Source organism: Rhea pennata, chromosome 3, assembly GCF_028389875.1.
Source record: "Rhea pennata isolate bPtePen1 chromosome 3, bPtePen1.pri, whole genome shotgun sequence".
In the NCBI taxonomy this organism is placed as follows: Eukaryota; Metazoa; Chordata; class Aves; order Rheiformes; family Rheidae; genus Rhea; species Rhea pennata.
The window spans coordinates 13,432,698-13,450,517 of record NC_084665.1 but is presented as its reverse complement, the minus strand read 5'-3'; the positions used below and the strand labels follow the sequence as shown (position 1 = coordinate 13,450,517).

Genomic DNA, 17,820 nt, shown 5'->3' with positions numbered 1-17,820 from the left:
CGAATGCATTAACTAAGTCACATACTCTTTGCATGTGACTATAATTTGAATTTTGAGAATTAAGTTTTGTTTAGCTGTAGTCATGCATTTTAAAACTTGATTTGTAAAAGCAACTGAGCTTTACCAGCATGCCTGCAGAAAACCCTAGTATCTGAAGCATTATTCTGGGCTGGGAAGGGTTCACAGGAACTGTAAGGGTGAGGCTTCTAACACAGAGTAACATTTGGAAAAAAAAAAAAACAAACAAACAAAAACAATACCCCCTTCTTTTCTATTCCTCCCTGATGCCCCCGACTGTTTGTCTAGATTATATCAGTGAGTGCTACATGCAGAGAGATTTCCAAAACTACTTGCAAGCGCTAGAGCTCATTGAAGACGGTATTCTCTCTTTGACAGTCAAGCATCTTGCATAAGAACTGGGAAAAGCAAATGCACCCATAGAAACTAGGAATGTCTATATAAATGCAATGAAGAAAAAAATGTTACACTTGGCTGATAGGTTAGACTAAAAATTACTACAGAATGCCTCAGGCAAAGTTTGCCTTTTTTTTTTTAAAAAAAAAAACAACCCGCAACTCAAAAGCCCAATAAAACTTCTTCCTCTTCTAAACTTCTCCCAAATTCTACTGTCTCTTCAAGCAGATCTCTGCAATTACCTGTCAGTTCTTATCCTCTAAACCCTCTATACATGCACAAGGAATGTGTAGTATTGCTTGGTGGCTGAAGTGCTTTGCCAACTTTAGTACTAACTTCTGAAACTAAGTTGCTCTACTTTTTTTTTTAAGAAAGTCTATTAAGTAGATAAAGCCAGTGCTAAGTCTTTATTTAAAATTTGATTCTGCATGACTATTTTGTGAATCCTTGGTTGATTTGGGAGTCTAAGGTAGTTAATTTAATTAAAAAAAAAAAAGACCATCTGTTGGCTGCTGATGGCATTTTGAATAGAACTTAAATTTTGAAGGATGCCTTTTTCCTTCCTTTTTTTTTTTTTTTTTTCCCTTATGTAACCATGAGGAAATATTTCAACACACAATTTGCAAAAGGATACTTACGTGGTTTAAAATTAAAGTGGCCTGGAGCTGGGAAGTCTTTGGTAGAGGAACCCTGCAACCGCTTGCAGTGCCTTTGGTTCAAGTGAATACAATTGAAATTCTCCCTCTGATAAGCTATACAAGTTTATGTCTTGGGCTGCCCTAGGTTACTTTTCTGAAAATGAACAATTAGAAAAGAAATAAGAAAAAAGCACCTACCAGTTTTACAAAATGAAATATTCCGTAATCACAAAGTCATTTTGGTGTTCCGCTTTGCGGATGCTATTGATTGACTAAGTGCTTGATGCAATTCCTGATTTTTAACACTGTTAAAGTTGAAGGCATTTGTCTTTAACGTTTGAGTGCTTCTTGTAGAAGGTTTCTTCCTGTTTTCTTCTCAGACATTTGACTGTCTGTGACACAATAAATTAGACTAATCATAAATGTTTAATTGTATAGAGAAAATGGTAAATGAAAAGTTAACACGCATTTCCTTTGGCCTTAAATACCAGTGAAAGAAAATGTTCTGTGAACTGAATGTGTTTGAAATTTCTTATCTTACTCAAATATTTTCTTCATCTTTCTTAGGATGTCTTGTATACTGTGTGCAACCCTGTTGGAAAAGTTCAGCGCATTGTTATATTCAAGAGAAATGGAATACAAGCTATGGTTGAATATCCTTTTATAATTGTTTTCTTTTTTCCCTGTAGGTTGTCAATTGCAGATGGAATTTAACATGAGCATGTTGGCATCATTATTCTTCTAAAAAAAAGACATGTATAAGTGCTATTTTACTTTAACTACATATTGGAAATTGTAATGTCTTATATATAAAAGGTCTCAAAATTACATGGTGTTTTTCTGACAAGTGTTCTTGGTCGCCATGTTTTATAGGTGATATTAAGGCTAATAGTTGCAGATATGAAATATTTCATGGATTTGACAACACAAGTTTTGTGATTTCTGCCTATGTTTTGGGGAAAGGGCATGCAAAGGTGTAGTCTGACTTCTTTAAACTCTTCTAAAATTGTTCTAATATGTAGTGCTTATCTTCCTATTCTGACTTAATGAAACATGACCAACTTGGGCCTCCTTGACCTGCTTATCACATGTTGAGGAAACTTGCTGTTCTGTTACGGTAGTGTTTACTATTTTTGTAGCCCTAAGTCACACGCGGGATGAATGTTCCAAGTTGTTAATGTGTTACTGTGGTTTGCAAGGTCCAAAGTCTGATATGATTAAGCCTTAGTTTATAGAACTCTAACAGACCATTCTGATCACCTCACCCTCCTTTTTTGTAGCTGGTATTCAGAGAATTAGGTACTCTGGAGAAAATTGTATTGAACTCGCACACACTTTTGATTTCAGTTACTACCAATGTTGCAAGCTTTACTGGTGCATTTTTGTAACATACGTAACAATTTAACCAGTAGTTTCATTGATTGTTTGCCAGGCACAAAAATTGTCCCAACTTCCATAAAAGCAAAATACCGCTCTTTATCTGTGTAGAAGATGTAAGCTGCACATCCCAAAAGACAGCGGTTTGACTCGCTATGATAGCATTGCAAATCTGTGTCAAGCATGCTTCTATTCAGGTGACCTTTTGTATAGCTGGAGGGTTGTTCGTTCTTGCTGTGAAAGTTTAGGGAAGTTGTGGGGGAGGATCCTGTTTATGTATGCTCTTAAAAACTACCATAGTGCCTCTCCTTTGGATTGAAATCTGCAACATGCTTTTTACTAAAAACAAAACAAACAAACGAAAAAAAAACCCAGCAGCTGAAAAAGAACTCTTAAATGTGAACAAAGTAATGCAGCAATAGAAGCGTGCAGTTTGGAGAGGAAAAAAAAAAAGTCTTAGGTGGTCTTCAAGACATGCCTTATCTGAAAAGGTTTCAAAAATTACTAAATTTCATTGCTGATTGCTATCACTTTTGCAGATGTGCTCCCACAGTTCTAGCCAGCTTCTAATCTTAGTGATTTGGAGAGCTTAACTCTTCTCACTTTCCTTTTTGACAAGCTCAGCAGCTAAGCACGTCCGCTGTGGATTTACATCTTGGTGGAGGACGCGGGACCACGCTGAATATAGGAAAGCACAAAGGACATAGTATTGATGCAGAATACTTTGAAAATTTCACAGAATTATATCAAAGGATGGCAAAAGATGTCTGGCCTGCTGCAGGATTCGGGCTTTCTGGCACAGTATGCTATTGAATATGTATGAGACCATGGATTGTCGTACTCTAAGGCTCTTTGTGCTCAAGCACGTTTTTTTGCTACTAATAGACTTGATCTGGGAGTAATTGGGGATGTGAAATAACCGACACGTTGGGGCCTGGTCCATGCATCTACCTTGAGCAGAGGATTTAAAACAAACTACTTGTTATGGTTTTGATGCAATATTTTCTTCCTCCCCTGCTCCCCATTCAAAATACATTTTTGGGTTCTGTCGTTTATTTGGCTAACAAGCTACAAAAGACATACTCTTTCTTAGTTCCTTTCATTCATTGTATGGTCTCATCTTGTGCCACTTGCATCTCAGAAACAGATGCTGAACATAAATTAAATTGAGAATTTTGGGGAGCTTTTCTGTGTGCACCTTGTAATTTTGAATTAGTCTCTTCAGAATTGTTATAAGGTAGGGTATTGGCAAAGTACCTGCAAGATATAAAAATAAAACCATTTTGGGGCAAAGGGGTGTGAAAGAGAAATCTGGAGAAAAAAATCCTTAACATCATGTGTATGTTTGAATCGGTGTTTTGTGCTCAGAAGGCAAAGGCTGCACTCAATGGAGCAGATATCTATGCAGGATGCTGTACACTAAAAATTGAATATGCAAGGGTAATTCTAGGACCTTCTCTCTTAATTTTACTCACAATGTATGTATAGTCAAGACTTAACTCTTTTCACTTTTACTTTATTTGAACAGCCAACTCGACTTAATGTCATTAGAAATGACAACGATAGTTGGGACTACACTAAACCGTATCTGGGCCGACGAGGTAGGTTTTTATACATTATCGCTGTAGATGTTTGACTATACTAATAACAGTCCTTCACACGTGGTCAGGCTGTATCGCAATAGTCATTTCAAAGCGAGCCAGCGCTGCTGAAGGCTGTGCTGCACAAGCCAACCTGTATCCCAGGAAATTAACCCTGAGCCCTAGTGCCCCCTACTGCCGTATGCTTGAGTCACTTAGTTCAACAAGGAGCCCACACCTGCAAGCACGTTCGCAGTTCTCAAGGACTTGCATTTCTCCAAGCAGCTCTCTCTCTTTGGAGGAGAGGAAACCTGATACAGACTATTCCTTACAAACTACAAACTTGCACACTGCTTCTCCTTGGAAAGGACTCTTTTTCTTTTCCCCCTATGTTGGACAAGGCATTAAGAAGGATAGAGGACTTCAGCAGGCTGACTCTACACTTCATCATGCACCACATCGGCATCATCAAAAAAAAAAAAAAAACCAAAAAAAAAAAAAAACAAAAAACCCTCTGAAAAGACCTCAGACTTGCAATTCACTTTGTCTGCATACTGCATGCACCACCACCACAAGTATTTAAAGGAGGACACTTTCAGTACTTCAGATTTGTATGGGATGAATGATAGACTGTACCCATTCTGTTCAAGTTTGTATGTATGCTGGTCTTATTTCCCTTAAAGTTACAACTTAATTTTGGAGATTCTCAATTTTTCAGAACCTGTCTTGTTGGTATCATTGACATTTGTTGTAAACGTTTTATTGCCTGCTGTATGTGAGAGTTGAATTCATTCTTAACAGTTTAAATATTGTCTAGTAAGAGCAAAACTTGATCCTCATCTCTAGGTAGTTGGGACTGAGCAGTGCAATATCAAATAGGTCCCCTCAGTTAAGTGTTCGAAACAGGGAGATTCATACCTAGTACAGGCATTCGTCTCTTAAGTACTCAAATGTAAAAACCTCCCAGAGCTTAACTCGTGTTAGTGGAAATTATGCCTATACATGTAAAGACAAACTGCTGTGTAGCCTGACACTTGTAAAGCGTTTATCTTAAAAAAAAAAAAAAAAAAAAAAAAAAAAAAAAAAAAAAAAAAAAAAAAAAAAAAAAAAAGAAGAAAAAAGAATTGTAACTATCGAGTTCAGTGTTCCGTAACTTATGTACAATAATGTTCACAATGTAAAGTTAGACAAGTGAAGACACCATGTCTAAGATAGAGTATCTATCTATCAAAGGCTATATGAGAGCCAGGGCTTTGGCTATATCAAGTTACGTGCACTTTCAAAGTAATTCTGTAGAGATGCTGGGCTTGTAAAACTGTTGTACAACTAAAAATGCAGGGTTTGAGTTTTCAAAATGAAGTTCTTGTAAAAGGTTAACAAGGGAGCTACAGTACTGGTTGCAGTTTATAGAATTTGAAAATTTGAATCAGAATTCAATTTTTTTCTCAAATTCCGGAGTTAAGAAAATGACTTTGAAGAAACTTAGAGGCAAGAAAAAGTCTGAAGGATTCAGTTGACTCTTGTGTCTTTTGACTATTGCAATGTTTTGAGATTGAATTATAACATTATACATCTAATTACATTCCATAATTGGTATACAGATAGATATGGCTATATGAACTAGATATTCCCCGAGGAAAACAAACAAAAGAAACAGTGGAAAATGATAAACTTAATATAGGTATGGCTTGCTTTTTCTCAAAAACTCTGACTCTTTCTTATTGGTTACTTTGAGCGCCTGTCTCTCTTTTCTGTACATGACTTTACTAAACCTAAGAAGAAAGGGATTAGATTTATATTATATACCAAGATTTTTCTTTAATTGTGGCCCAATTTGTTAGTCTAAAAGAATGAGAATATGACTAGTTGAATGAACTCTGAAATATACTTGAGAAATCAGGTATTTAGAGCAGTTATGTCCACAAAGTAATTTGAGACATTTTTATGAATGTTTTAGTATGTGCGCTTCAACTTACTCTTGTAGCAATGTTGTTTGGCTTCTTGGTCTGACCTGAACGGTAGGATTCTGACTTCAGTAAACAAGATCTTGGCCCGAAGAAGTTTTATTCTAAGGACAGGCATGCTGGTACATCCTTTTATCAGTAAAAACTCAAAGAAACCAATGTTTGTTTCCTGTAGGCTAAAATATATTTCCTGAAACTTAGTTAGGCTACTTCAGTTCTGTTTGAACAGACATCAAGCTCTGAACAGAGTACAATACACTTAAGTCAGTAAATGCAGTGGTAAAGTTACCAATGAAGTAAGGATTTCATTCCTCTACCCCTTAGCTTAAGGCATAAAGGAAATTTCTTCTTAAAAATCATTAACAAAATGGCTATTTTTAGTTCTGTATGGTAGCAAAAGTACTTACTTCCCCTGAATATTTCTCTACTTAGGTAGGCTTCCTGACAAGTAACTGCTACTATATTGCATTAGATTGAACCAGACAAAGCCTGTCCTTTTTATTTTATTTGCTTTTAGCCAAAAGGCTCTAGCAATAGTTTGGGCATTTCTTTTTTTTTTCTTCTTCTTCTTCTTTTTTTCTTTTCTTTTTTCTTTTATCTTTCAGAGCTATTTTTAACATAGATCTGTTCTTAGGTCTATTTCATTGCCTGTTTGTGCGGATATTTGAGCTGGCACAATCAAGGAACTTAGTTCAAGGAAGAAACATGTTTGGGGAAAGGAGAGGGCAGTGGATTACTCTGCCACTAGGAGGAAATCTTTGTCAAACTCTGCTCTCCAGCATTTTTTATTCCAAAGTTAGTCCTTTACTGTGCACACTTTCAAAGGATTTAGCTCCATGGACGAGAAATACAAAGTTGATTTTTCTGAAAGATTATGACTGCATACTGTATAAATGCTCCAAATAACCAGTAAAACTGCACATCCACTTTCCCAAGCTAAGAGGTTCAGAGCTGTCACCACGAAGGGAGAATGGAAAACAGAACTTTATCTAACTGGGGAATCAATTGCAGATAAAAGTACTCTTCCTTCTGTATGTTTGAAAACAGTCGATACTCTTCTCTCTTGAATCTTTATTGCCGAAGTATCTGACTTGAAGCCTGTCCTCAAAATCCTGAGGAGAAGGGGCACATGGGTTTTCATCTTCCACTGTGTATTGTCTAATGTGAATAGTTCCTTTTTTTGGGGAAGGTATCTCCAGCTTCATTGGGCTGGAGATGCTGTTTGCAGCAGTCATATTTAAATTTTTGAAGAACTGTTGCAAATTGAATATCTTGCCCAAACTTTTCAATGTGGCTTTTCAAGAACAGATTTTTTGAAAATGTGAGAAATGATTTGTTGCTTACCACAAAAACCCTGGAAGTTCAGATTTTCTTTGCCATGCAACATATATCTAATCAGAAAACACTGTTTTGACTACGATGCACTGCTTCCCTCCAGTAATGTAGACCCCTTGCTTAACTTTATATCATAGAGAACTGGGTTTTCTTAAAGGATTGACCATTGGTTAAGTGCATTATTCAGTGATATTTTTCTTCAGTTGACCTGTTACATGCTGCTGATAATGCAATAATGTACAATCCTTTCAGCATGCCCTTAAAACAGTAGATGTTCTGTAAATATATATGTACACATATGTAATGCTCTCTGTTTACTGATTATGAAACCATGTAATACAGGTTGTTGTTGGCTTATGCTGAAACTTCTTGAAAGAAGCCCACTTTGAAAATGTGTTGCTGTTGAAGCTAATATTATGATTCAGGTACTGTCTTTCAAAAGTACTGCATTTCAAATTTGTTTTAAGAGACTCGTAGGTAAATCCTGCTGTATGGTGCTATATATAATCATGTGCGATGTCTGTTCAGGAGAACTATTTGGTATTTCCATAGACTTTAAATGTCTGCATCTCTTCATTGGCCACTGTCCCCTCCCTCTCCCAATCAACTTAAGTGGTATTTATACTGATGAATCTCTTAATTTTGGTGTCCCAGGGCTACAACTGGTGGTTTAAAACATATAACAAATGAGACATTGTTTTATAAAGTTAACAAGGACTCAAATTACTTTTTTGCTTCTTAAATAGAAGCATTGTATCTTAACTTGAGAAATCAAGGGCATACTTGTTCATATTAAATTGTATTGTTTTCTTTCCCTTCCCACATCTTAGACAGAGGGAAGGGCCGCCAGAGGCAAGCTATTTTGGGAGAGCACCCATCATCATTTAGACATGATGGATATGGTAAGTAATATAGGATCACAGGTGACAATAACTTCTGCACGTTTTGTGGAATTCTAAATATTTAGTTAATGCATAACCATAAATCTCTCTATAGCATGTATAGTTCAATATACTATACATGTGATGCTGTCAGGCCATATTCTAAAACTGCTGGTGATAGACTGAAACCCCTAGTGCACTTATTACAGTAACACTTTTTCATGGAGAGCATCTGACTTTACAAATGTATTTCTTCGAAGAATATTTTTCATCAGCTGCCATCAGCATAGGCAATAGGTAGAAAATAACATCTGTATACTAGAAGCAACTTTCTTCTATGCAACACAGCTTGATAATTTGACTTAGTGCAACCCAGAACTCTTCATTTTTGCATGCAAAGCTGTTACTTGTGTGCCTTGTGTTTCTTTGAACGTAGCTGATTCTGAAAAGTACAGCCATGTGCCTACATAAGCAGGATGTTTTAGAGTTACTGCTATAAAGTTCAGGTAGCAAGTGATGCAGTTATTACGTATCCTGTCTGTACATAAAGATCTGCCATCGCTCTTGTGACTTGCGTGAGAAGATGGTATCAAGAGTTAGATGTAACTTTGCCCCTGGCAGTTAAGACAGTATATAAAGAAATGTGGTTTGTCTTGCCTCTTTCTTTGTAAACGTGTTATTTTACCATGTGGGTCAACCTTTTTAGTCTTCCAAAGGTTCTTCAAATCTACAGAATTTTGAAGTTCCAGTTTGTATAGTCTCTATTTTTGGGGGGAAGGGAGTTTGTTTTTATTCTTTCGATGTACACTTCTGATGTACCCTTTCACTTTAACTAACAAGGTTGCCTTTTCCTTTACCATTGTCTTACTTCTATTACTGTTTTTTGATGGAGGGAAAAAAAACTGTAAGAGGTGCTATTTCTACTCAACTTCATGTTATTTATTGACTCAGAAGAACAGAGGTCCTCTCCAAACCTCGCTTTTTTTTTTGTCTGTAATACTGATAACTTCTGTAAACAAAAGTATTGCATACTAATAGTATCTCTCTCTGTCTCTCTTTAAATAAAGCTTCATTCAGTGAAACCTATCACTTCACCTGTAGTGGAAATCAGGACAGCTTCTGTTTTTTCAAAATGTTTTTTCAAAACGAGCTGTTTGTGGAAGGGTAGTCTTCTGTCTTAATGTCTTGCCTACAGAACCTAGCTGTATCATCTTCTCTCCTGATTCCTGGCAAAAAATATTACTGCTTCTGTTTTGTTTTCTCCTTCTGCCTTTATAATACTTACTTTGGTGCCACATAGCTGTATCAGAAGACATGACTATTGAGATGATTGTTTATTTTAAATATTTTTGTTTGATGCTTTTATATTCAAATTTATGGTAGGTTGCTGGGGGAGAGACTACATTAAGCAAACTTTCTGGAGAGGTATAACCTGTAACTCAATCAGTCATCAAAATGATCAGTGAAATACCTTTTTTTGCTTATATATAAAACAATACCATGAAACGTCTTCGTTCTTATATGGTAATACAAGAACAGACTCAGAACAGTAAAGGGAACAGAAGAGGTCTTATTTTTCAAAATTAGGAAAAGAGTTAACGGAACTGCTATAACTACTTTTGTTGTTTAATTATGCATTACATGAGGGCTTCAGTGCATGATTAAGTAGTGAAACTTGTGTTTCACATAACATGAAAACATGACTTTTCATCCCCTTAGGGTCACATGGTCCTTTATTGCCCCTACCAAGCCGATACCGAATGGGAACTCGGGACACTCCAGAACTTGTTGCTTATCCGTTGCCCCAGGCATCATCCTCTTACATGCATGGTGGAAATCCTTCTGGTTCAGTTGTCATGGTTAGTGGGTTGCATCAGCTAAAGATGAACTGTTCAAGAGTCTTCAACTTGTTCTGCTTGTATGGAAACATTGAAAAGGTAATGTATCGTATGTAAGAAACTTAGAGGCCGCTAAAGCCTCTAAAGTTAAAAAACTAAAGCCAGATTTATCAGTCTAGTTCTTTTGGAAAAGACATGGCTGAGATGATCTAAAAATATTGTCTATGTAAAACATTGTCTATGTAAAATCCTTAGTTGTGCTGTTCATTTATCGTCATTTTTTTCTTTATCTGCCTCAGGTGAAATTTATGAAGACCATTCCAGGCACAGCACTAGTTGAAATGGGTGATGAGTATGCTGTAGAAAGAGCTGTCACACATCTCAACAATGTCAAATTATTTGGGAAAAGGCTTAATGTCTGGTAAATATACAATTTATTACATTAATAGTCTGCTACTGAGGAGATGCTCTGAGGTTGCAGAGGGAGAGCATTGTTTTGTCGTCATCATTACAGCTATGATTTCCTGTTTGCAGCTACTATTTGTTGTTTACATACTCAAAAAAAAAAAAGAAATTGTAAATTTGATGACAGACCATTTCAGTAAAAACTTACGTAGCTTGCTGCTAATAAGATACGTTACCGAATACAGTTTATTGCCCTTTCCACAGCTTTTAAGGAAAGTATCAAATCCACTCATTTTGTTCTCGCTTTATTTCAAGTTGTTGAAAAGAAATGTCAGCTCTGTTCAAATTCCACCAATATTCTTGTGTGCAAAATATGCAAGTCTTAATTGTTTAAGGTAACTTTAACTGTATATCCTTAAATCCCAGTGTTTCAAAGCAGCATTCTGTAGTCCCAAGCCAGATATTTGAACTGGAGGATGGCACAAGTAGTTACAAGGATTTTGCAATGAGTAAGAATAATCGCTTCACTAGTGCTGGCCAAGCATCTAAGAACATCATCCAACCACCCTCTTGTGTGCTGCATTATTATAATGTACCCCTGTGTGTTACTGAAGAAACATTTGTAAAGGTAAGCAACTGAAACTGCTGTGGCATATAGGGATACTGGGTTTTACCCTAACTTTATACCCTGTACTATTTTTTTTTTAAAGCCAATAACTGGGATAGTTATAGGATAGCCACTGGAAGATAATTGATTCTTAAAATAAGCTTGTATCCTCTTTATGTAGAAGCTGTGATATTTCTGCAATATCTGGCATATTTCTCTCCCCTCTCCTCTCCCCCTTTCTTTTTTTAATAGGAGATTTTTGAAAGTAAAGTTCAGAGCTTAATGTAGTTTGTGTGGAAAACATTTGTAGAAGAGGAAGACTGCAGTCTACAGGAGATCTATCAGCTCCCTGGGATGGTTGCTTTAATGACTGCTAGGATGTTTTTGGAATGGAGAGAAACATGCATGTGGAACATTTTTAAGCATTCAGAATTCATTTGGGCCCTAACTGTGCAAAATGTTCTGGATGTGATGCTAGGCCTCTCAAGTGAAGGCAATGTACAACTGATGACAGTTCAGTGAATTCTTCTTTTCAGTCTCAATGTGAAAGTTAATTCTGGTTCACAAATGGTGTGTCTGTATATTGGACTTAAGAGCTATTGAATTGAAGTGGGAATGTTGAAAAGGATGTTTTTACTTAGATACCTGTTTGAGGCAATAGTGATATTTGTACTCTAACAATTGTGTTGTGCCTATGGGATAATATTTATCACGAGAGAGCACAGATACAAAAGCCCTGTTTTGCAGACTACAGAATGCCATTCTAAGGAGTTTCTAGTCTTAAAGTGTTTCTTAGAACAATCCTTTGCCATGAATTCATAGAAACTCTCTTAAAGAGTCAGTATTTTATTTTATATCTGTTCTAGGAAATGTTGTAATTTTTGCAAATAATATTTGTGCACGTTTTTATTGGAGTTTTACCTCTTATCTTGTTTTTGTGACAGTTATGTGAGGATCATGAAGTTCTCAGTTTTATTAAATACAAAGTGTTTGATCCAAAACGTAAGTAAATTTTGACCTGTTGAAGGGGTTCTTCAAGTTCTGGTTTTGCAAAGAGCATGCAATGGCAGTGGAGGTTACTGATACCCTTTCTGTCTTCCCCTCTCCTGATTCCCTTCCCCCCCACCCCAACTCTGACAGCTTCTGCCAAAACACTCTCTGGTCTGTTGGAATGGGAATGTAAGACAGATGCAGTGGAAGCCCTCACCGTACTTAATCACTACCAGATAAGAGTCCCAAGTACGTCAATCTTGCTTGTTTTTTACTTCTGTTAAAAACAAAATTTTTGGTATTGTCTTTGCTGTAAAATGTGAGACTTCAGTAGCTTCATCTCTGCAGCTAAAATTTGCTTTATTTACTTTGTGTGTGCATGTATGTGTATATTTTATGTATATAATATATTATGTAGTCCTCTGTTGGTTAGGGTTCATTAGGCTCTATCTAAATGAGAATCTTCCTTGCTTTTGAGTCAACCTGTAGAAATCCAGATATGCTCTGAGACTTTGTCTTGTTTGTTTTTTTTTTTTCATTTCCCTGACTTCAAAGAAGAAAGGCAGGAAAAGCACTGCTTAAAAATCCACTGTCATCAAAATCAAATCCAAAGTATAATGATTTGCTAAAACTTTTTAAAACCTTTCACAATAGATGCAGAGAAATCTGAAATACCTTTGGGTAGAAGATTCTTTTAATTTACAATTTTTGTTCGTAAATATACAGTTTACTGCTCTGAGTTGAACGTTCATTCTCTTGCTAGATTCTCTTTCAAGTCAAACTCTGGGGCCAAGCAAAATTTTTCTCAATCTGACAGGAGTGGAGAGGGTGTTTACTTGCTAAATATGCACAGTGGCCAAGATTTGCACTGGAAAGTAAAGATAGTTCACTGTAATAAATTGAATTATTCCAGATGTTCACAGATATAATTTGGAATCTAGCCCAGTACCTAATATTTCAAACTACCTTCTCCAAACTATTATATATTTGTCTCTTCCTGGCAAGTCTTAATAGCTTGTTTAAACCTTTCTTATCTGCACTCTCGCTTGTTTTGTCCACCCTCTCAATAAGGGACTGAAATTACTTCAGAGGCAAGAATTTTCTTAAGATAGTCTTAAGATACTCCTCACAATGTTGAATTTACCTCTCATTTTAGAGAGGTGGTATAGACAAGAAAAGAATTTGTTCTTTCAACTTGAAAAAAGACATACCATAATGTAGAATCAAGTGTACTTATTAGAGGAAAATACAGAGTATGTTTAAAACAAGGACCATCAGTTAGGACTTACCACAATAAGATTGCCTGATCCAGGTGGACATTTTCCATGACTTGAGAGTGGTAACTGTGTGCTGTTGTCTATGGCTCTTGGTAGATTTTCCACATAGAAAGAGGTTGTATGCTTTGCCTTCTGGAGAGGCCTGAAGGGGTAGATGTCCTACTGTTTATTCTCTCTATCAAAGATGTACAGTCCAGTGCCGCACCATCTCTGACAGAGGTGCCAGATGCTAAATCTTGACTTCCTTATCTATCTGTGCCCTTTTACGTGTTAAATGTTGATCTTGATCTTCTAAATAGTTTAGAAGGGAGGATGGGCAATAACAATGATAAGATGTCATTTTATCGCGTATAGTTCAAAAGTTGAAATGCTGTCTGCATTTTCTTGTGATCAAATCAATCTCTACTTACCTAAAAAGAATGCTGGTAGACTATTAATACACACACACACACACACACACACACACACACACACAAAATCACCTGTTTACAGGGCAACAGATGTCTGTAGACGGTTCTTTTTTGGGCAAGAATTATAAACCTACAGGCCTGGTAAATTTGTCAGACTATGCAAGGTGCCTTGATCTGAAAGAGTGCCATGGAGTGCAGTTTATTGAGTATATTCTTTGTCTCCTGACAGATGGCTCTAACCCTTATACCTTGAAGCTTTGCTTCTCTACTTCCTCCCACTTATAGAGAAGAGGACAGCATGTTAAAGCTACGTTCACCTCGATTTGCAAGTCTGAAACTACACTTCACTCACAAAGCTCTAAAGTGATTGCTCTAATGTTGCCTTGTTTCAATTTAATTCTAATATCTTTTATCTTGTTTTATAATAAATGGATGTTCCTTCATAAATACAAAATAGATTTTTTTTCCTCTTTGCCTCTGAGAAGTACATGTTGTAAGCTAACTACAAAGTTTGTATTTCATTAATGTAATACCTTCAAAAGTCTAAAGAAACTCCAGTAACATACAAGATAGCATACCATTCAGACCCTAAAATGTCACTGTTTTCTTCAAAAAATGAAACTTATTTGCATTTTGGTGTTGAAGATCAGCAAGTATTTTTTTTTCCATTTGTAGTCTTAATTGGCAGATAGAACTACTACATCAGAATTTTAAATGTAAAACTTGTTTTTCAGTATGTTACGTAGTGAAGTATGTTGCAATAAATACTAAAAAAAAAAGCTTGTATTTATAAAATGCTTAAATCAGGTTAATGTTGCACATACTAAATTTTAAGTAGTATAGATTTAGTTGATTTATATTCCGAACAAAGCTGACATAGAAAATAAGTATGTACACGTGTATGGTGTGAATTCATACTTATTTTAAGTTTTTTTTGGTTTTTAACAATTTTCTGTTTGCATTAGCATGATGCCATCTATAGCTAGTCCCACCGTAGGGGCCTTTTTAAAATTAAAATTGCAAGCCTATATCAGTGTGTTCATCCTCATTTTCCATAACTTAAATCTTTGATGTTTAACATATCCTCTTTTTAAATATTGAGTATGACTTATTAAATGGTATAAGTTGGATATGTGAGATCAGAAGATTGATCACAGCAGAACAAAGGTGGTCAAAGTAGTCAAAAGAAAAGGCAAGCCCCACCATACTTTCTTACCTGGATTGTTAATTTGATTTACACTTTATTTTATTTGTATTTTGTTTTCTTTTGCTTGATTTTTATTTTATACTTCAGTTATGATGATAAAAGGATGCATAGAGTGAATAGACTTGGCTAGCCTCTCACTTATACTGATCTAATATAGGTGAGGTTTGGCTAACATACTTCTCATTTATTTCATGTCATGTAATTAAGTGAGGAATATTTTCTTTTGAGGAAAATTTGTTTTGTTCCAGCGCTTAAGAGCCTCAATTCTCTACTGCAGAATTGGAGTTGCCGTTTTAGTCAGGCCCAACTCCAGAAATGGGAATCCAGGCATGAAGTTGTCCATGTTTGTTCCTCTTTCTGAATATTCAACAAACTGCTTAGTGCTTTTTTTCAATTCTGTTCTCAGTGATCAAGAAGAGTTACTTTATCAGCCATTTTATCTTGCATTTTATTATACATGTTTTTTGTCCTGTCTTCAAGTGCAGGATTATTCATGCAAGTACGCTTGCTTTTGAGAGAATATGTTGCAGTCTGTTTACAGACTGTGGGTATTGCACACATACAGGCTAGACTTTCTCCACTCTTAATTTCAAGGTAGAAACACCTAATCAGACAAGGGAAGACAAGTCAGCTGTCCTTCAGGTCTTCCAGTTGGCAATGATTCGGTTTCGTCCTGGTTACCCCCGTTTTTTTCATGCTTCTGGTAATGAGTATTTCAGGAATTCAAAGCATGCTGCTAATATGTGCTGGAAACCGAGGGGCAGCTGCACTTTGTTTGGCAGGCCTTGTTTCATGTGGCCTTCTTCGTACAGTTTGGAGTAATAATAGCCTCCCATCTGGTCTGTGGTAGACTTGCTTTTTAGGGGCATTTTTTTTTCCAGCTTCACTGCTTCTGCCCTAGAAATTGCTTCTGGAGAACTTCAGTCTAGAAGACTACATGCCATGCCTTGCTATTTGCCAACAGAAACGCTGGGTACTCGTGACAAGTTGTGTGCTGCCTAGCATTTTGACTGTAAAAGATCTTCTCACAATCGTTCATTTCTCTCAGCTAGAATGTCCTGTGGAAATGTTTCTCTTGTCATAGCTTGCATTGTTATTAGTATTAATGTATTTCAAGAAGTCAGAATTTTTGTAGCTGAATATTAAAAAGTCATGTTATTTGCTGGTCCTGTTTGGGGTGTAGGATGAGTGACCCTAAAGCATTCAGGTTTTTATAGAAAAGCACTTTAATGTTACCATATCCTCCAAGGATCCCAGCCTTCAGTGCCTAAGATGCCTGGATGAAAGGCATCTTTCCTGTGGCTGCTCAGATCAAACAGAGGACGGACTAGTTCTAGGCATATCTGAGAGGATATTTTATCAACTGGAAGTCCCCATTCTCAAAATGAGAATAGCCTGTACCATATGAGGAAGAGAAGACTGAGAAACTGTTCATACTTCTTTCTCCTTAAAACAATCATTATGTTCTTTTGAAATTTGAGAATGGGAAAGATTTTGCTGTAAAAAGAAAATAGTTCTCCTGGGCCTAAATGGGTGGGTGCTCCTCATAGGGAAGGATTTAGGCTCGTGGTCTCCTTCTACAGTCAAGGTCCCTGGTCACCTATGATCTTGCTCATTAGAATGGAGCCAGAATAGTGGAACAGGTAAATAGTTGCTCCAAAGGGAGTGAAGTTTGTGTGTTGTTTGGCAGCCTACCACTTGTTATACTTTTTAGATTAAATTTTAAAGCACTAAGGTCTCTTGATGCAATTTTTCTGTCCTTTTTGCCTAAGCCATACACCCAAATTAGTGAACATTGCTATACAGATTTCCTTTGTGTAAGCGGTTCACATTCATATTGTAATATATTCATGACAGTTTCAGGATTTTGGGGTTTGGGGGTTTCTTTGTTTAAGTGTTTATTTTTCTAATTGGCCACTTTTCATTGGAGATAAATGATACATTGAAGTGGAGATCTTTTCATTTTCTTTCATGATACCCTAATCTTTGTTTATTTATTTTCCCTTATAAGGGGAGGAAGTGGGAAGAGTTGCTTTTTGACTTTCTGTACCACCACAGTAAGGTAGGTAGTGTGTGTTGCTAGGTGATATAAGAAAGGGTATAAAAGAAACCGTTTGGGAAATGTCTGGGTGTTTTGCTTTATAAAAAGAATGACGCAATTTAATGTAGTGTCACTAAGTCTGTCTTTCAGTAAGGCACAATGTTTGGGCTAAGCTGGCTTGTAAGGCTGAAACCCTCCTTGTTGTAATTAAATGCAACTTGCTCCTTTTCCTGCTGTGTGTTTTCTTGTGAACAGAGCTTGAACTTGTTTGAATCTTACAGTGGCTTAGGAGGAGACACTCAGTCTCTTCTGTTAAATAATACACCTAAGTCTGGGAACACAAACACACTTGTTCAAGTATTTTTCATCTCTGGGATGTGTTTAAAAATCTTTTGGATTTTCTTGCATCTTTTTTTGAAGATAATGTCACGTCTGTACCTACTGGGGATTTTTAGCCACTTCAGTTCTTTATATTTGTGCAGCGTGTTAGTTTGGGTTTTTTTTTTTTCCCTGCCACTTACAAAAGTGATATTAATTTCTAAAAATCTTGTTTACCTTAGCCTGGCTTTGGCCAGAAATAGTGTGTGAGAAGGCACGGGTAAATAAAACATTGGATATGGGCTAAGCTTCCTGTGAAGAGTTCCTGAAGTGGAAAATAACTGTGCTGAAGTTTAGAGTCTTTACAGGTCTGGAATTCAAAAAGTAACGTTGGAGTCCTGTGCATTTTGTCACCTGTTTCACCTTACATGTGCTCAGTAAAGAGTAAGACAGGATCTTGTTCTCAGTTGCCTCAATAAAATTGTCATTTGTGGAGGGGGTGATCAGCTGTGCTCAAGTGATGATACATCTAATGTAC

General features: G+C 36.5%; 1 protein-coding gene across 1 annotated transcript in view; it reads left to right on the top strand.

Moving 5' to 3' along the window:
- Nucleotides 1-17,192, top strand: part of HNRNPLL (heterogeneous nuclear ribonucleoprotein L like) — a 28,694-nt gene extending 11,502 nt beyond the window's left edge. The window contains exons 4-13 of the mRNA XM_062571613.1: nt 1,620-1,705; nt 3,773-3,869; nt 3,958-4,030; nt 8,139-8,210; nt 9,909-10,126; nt 10,327-10,448; nt 10,859-11,060; nt 11,984-12,041; nt 12,180-12,278; nt 13,946-17,192. Of these exons, the coding sequence (XP_062427597.1) occupies nt 1,620-1,705; nt 3,773-3,869; nt 3,958-4,030; nt 8,139-8,210; nt 9,909-10,126; nt 10,327-10,448; nt 10,859-11,060; nt 11,984-12,041; nt 12,180-12,278; nt 13,946-14,001 (1,083 nt within the window). The 3' untranslated portion in view covers nt 14,002-17,192. The remainder of the gene's footprint in view (nt 1-1,619; nt 1,706-3,772; nt 3,870-3,957; nt 4,031-8,138; nt 8,211-9,908; nt 10,127-10,326; nt 10,449-10,858; nt 11,061-11,983; nt 12,042-12,179; nt 12,279-13,945) is intronic.
- Nucleotides 17,193-17,820: the final 628 nt, after the last annotated feature.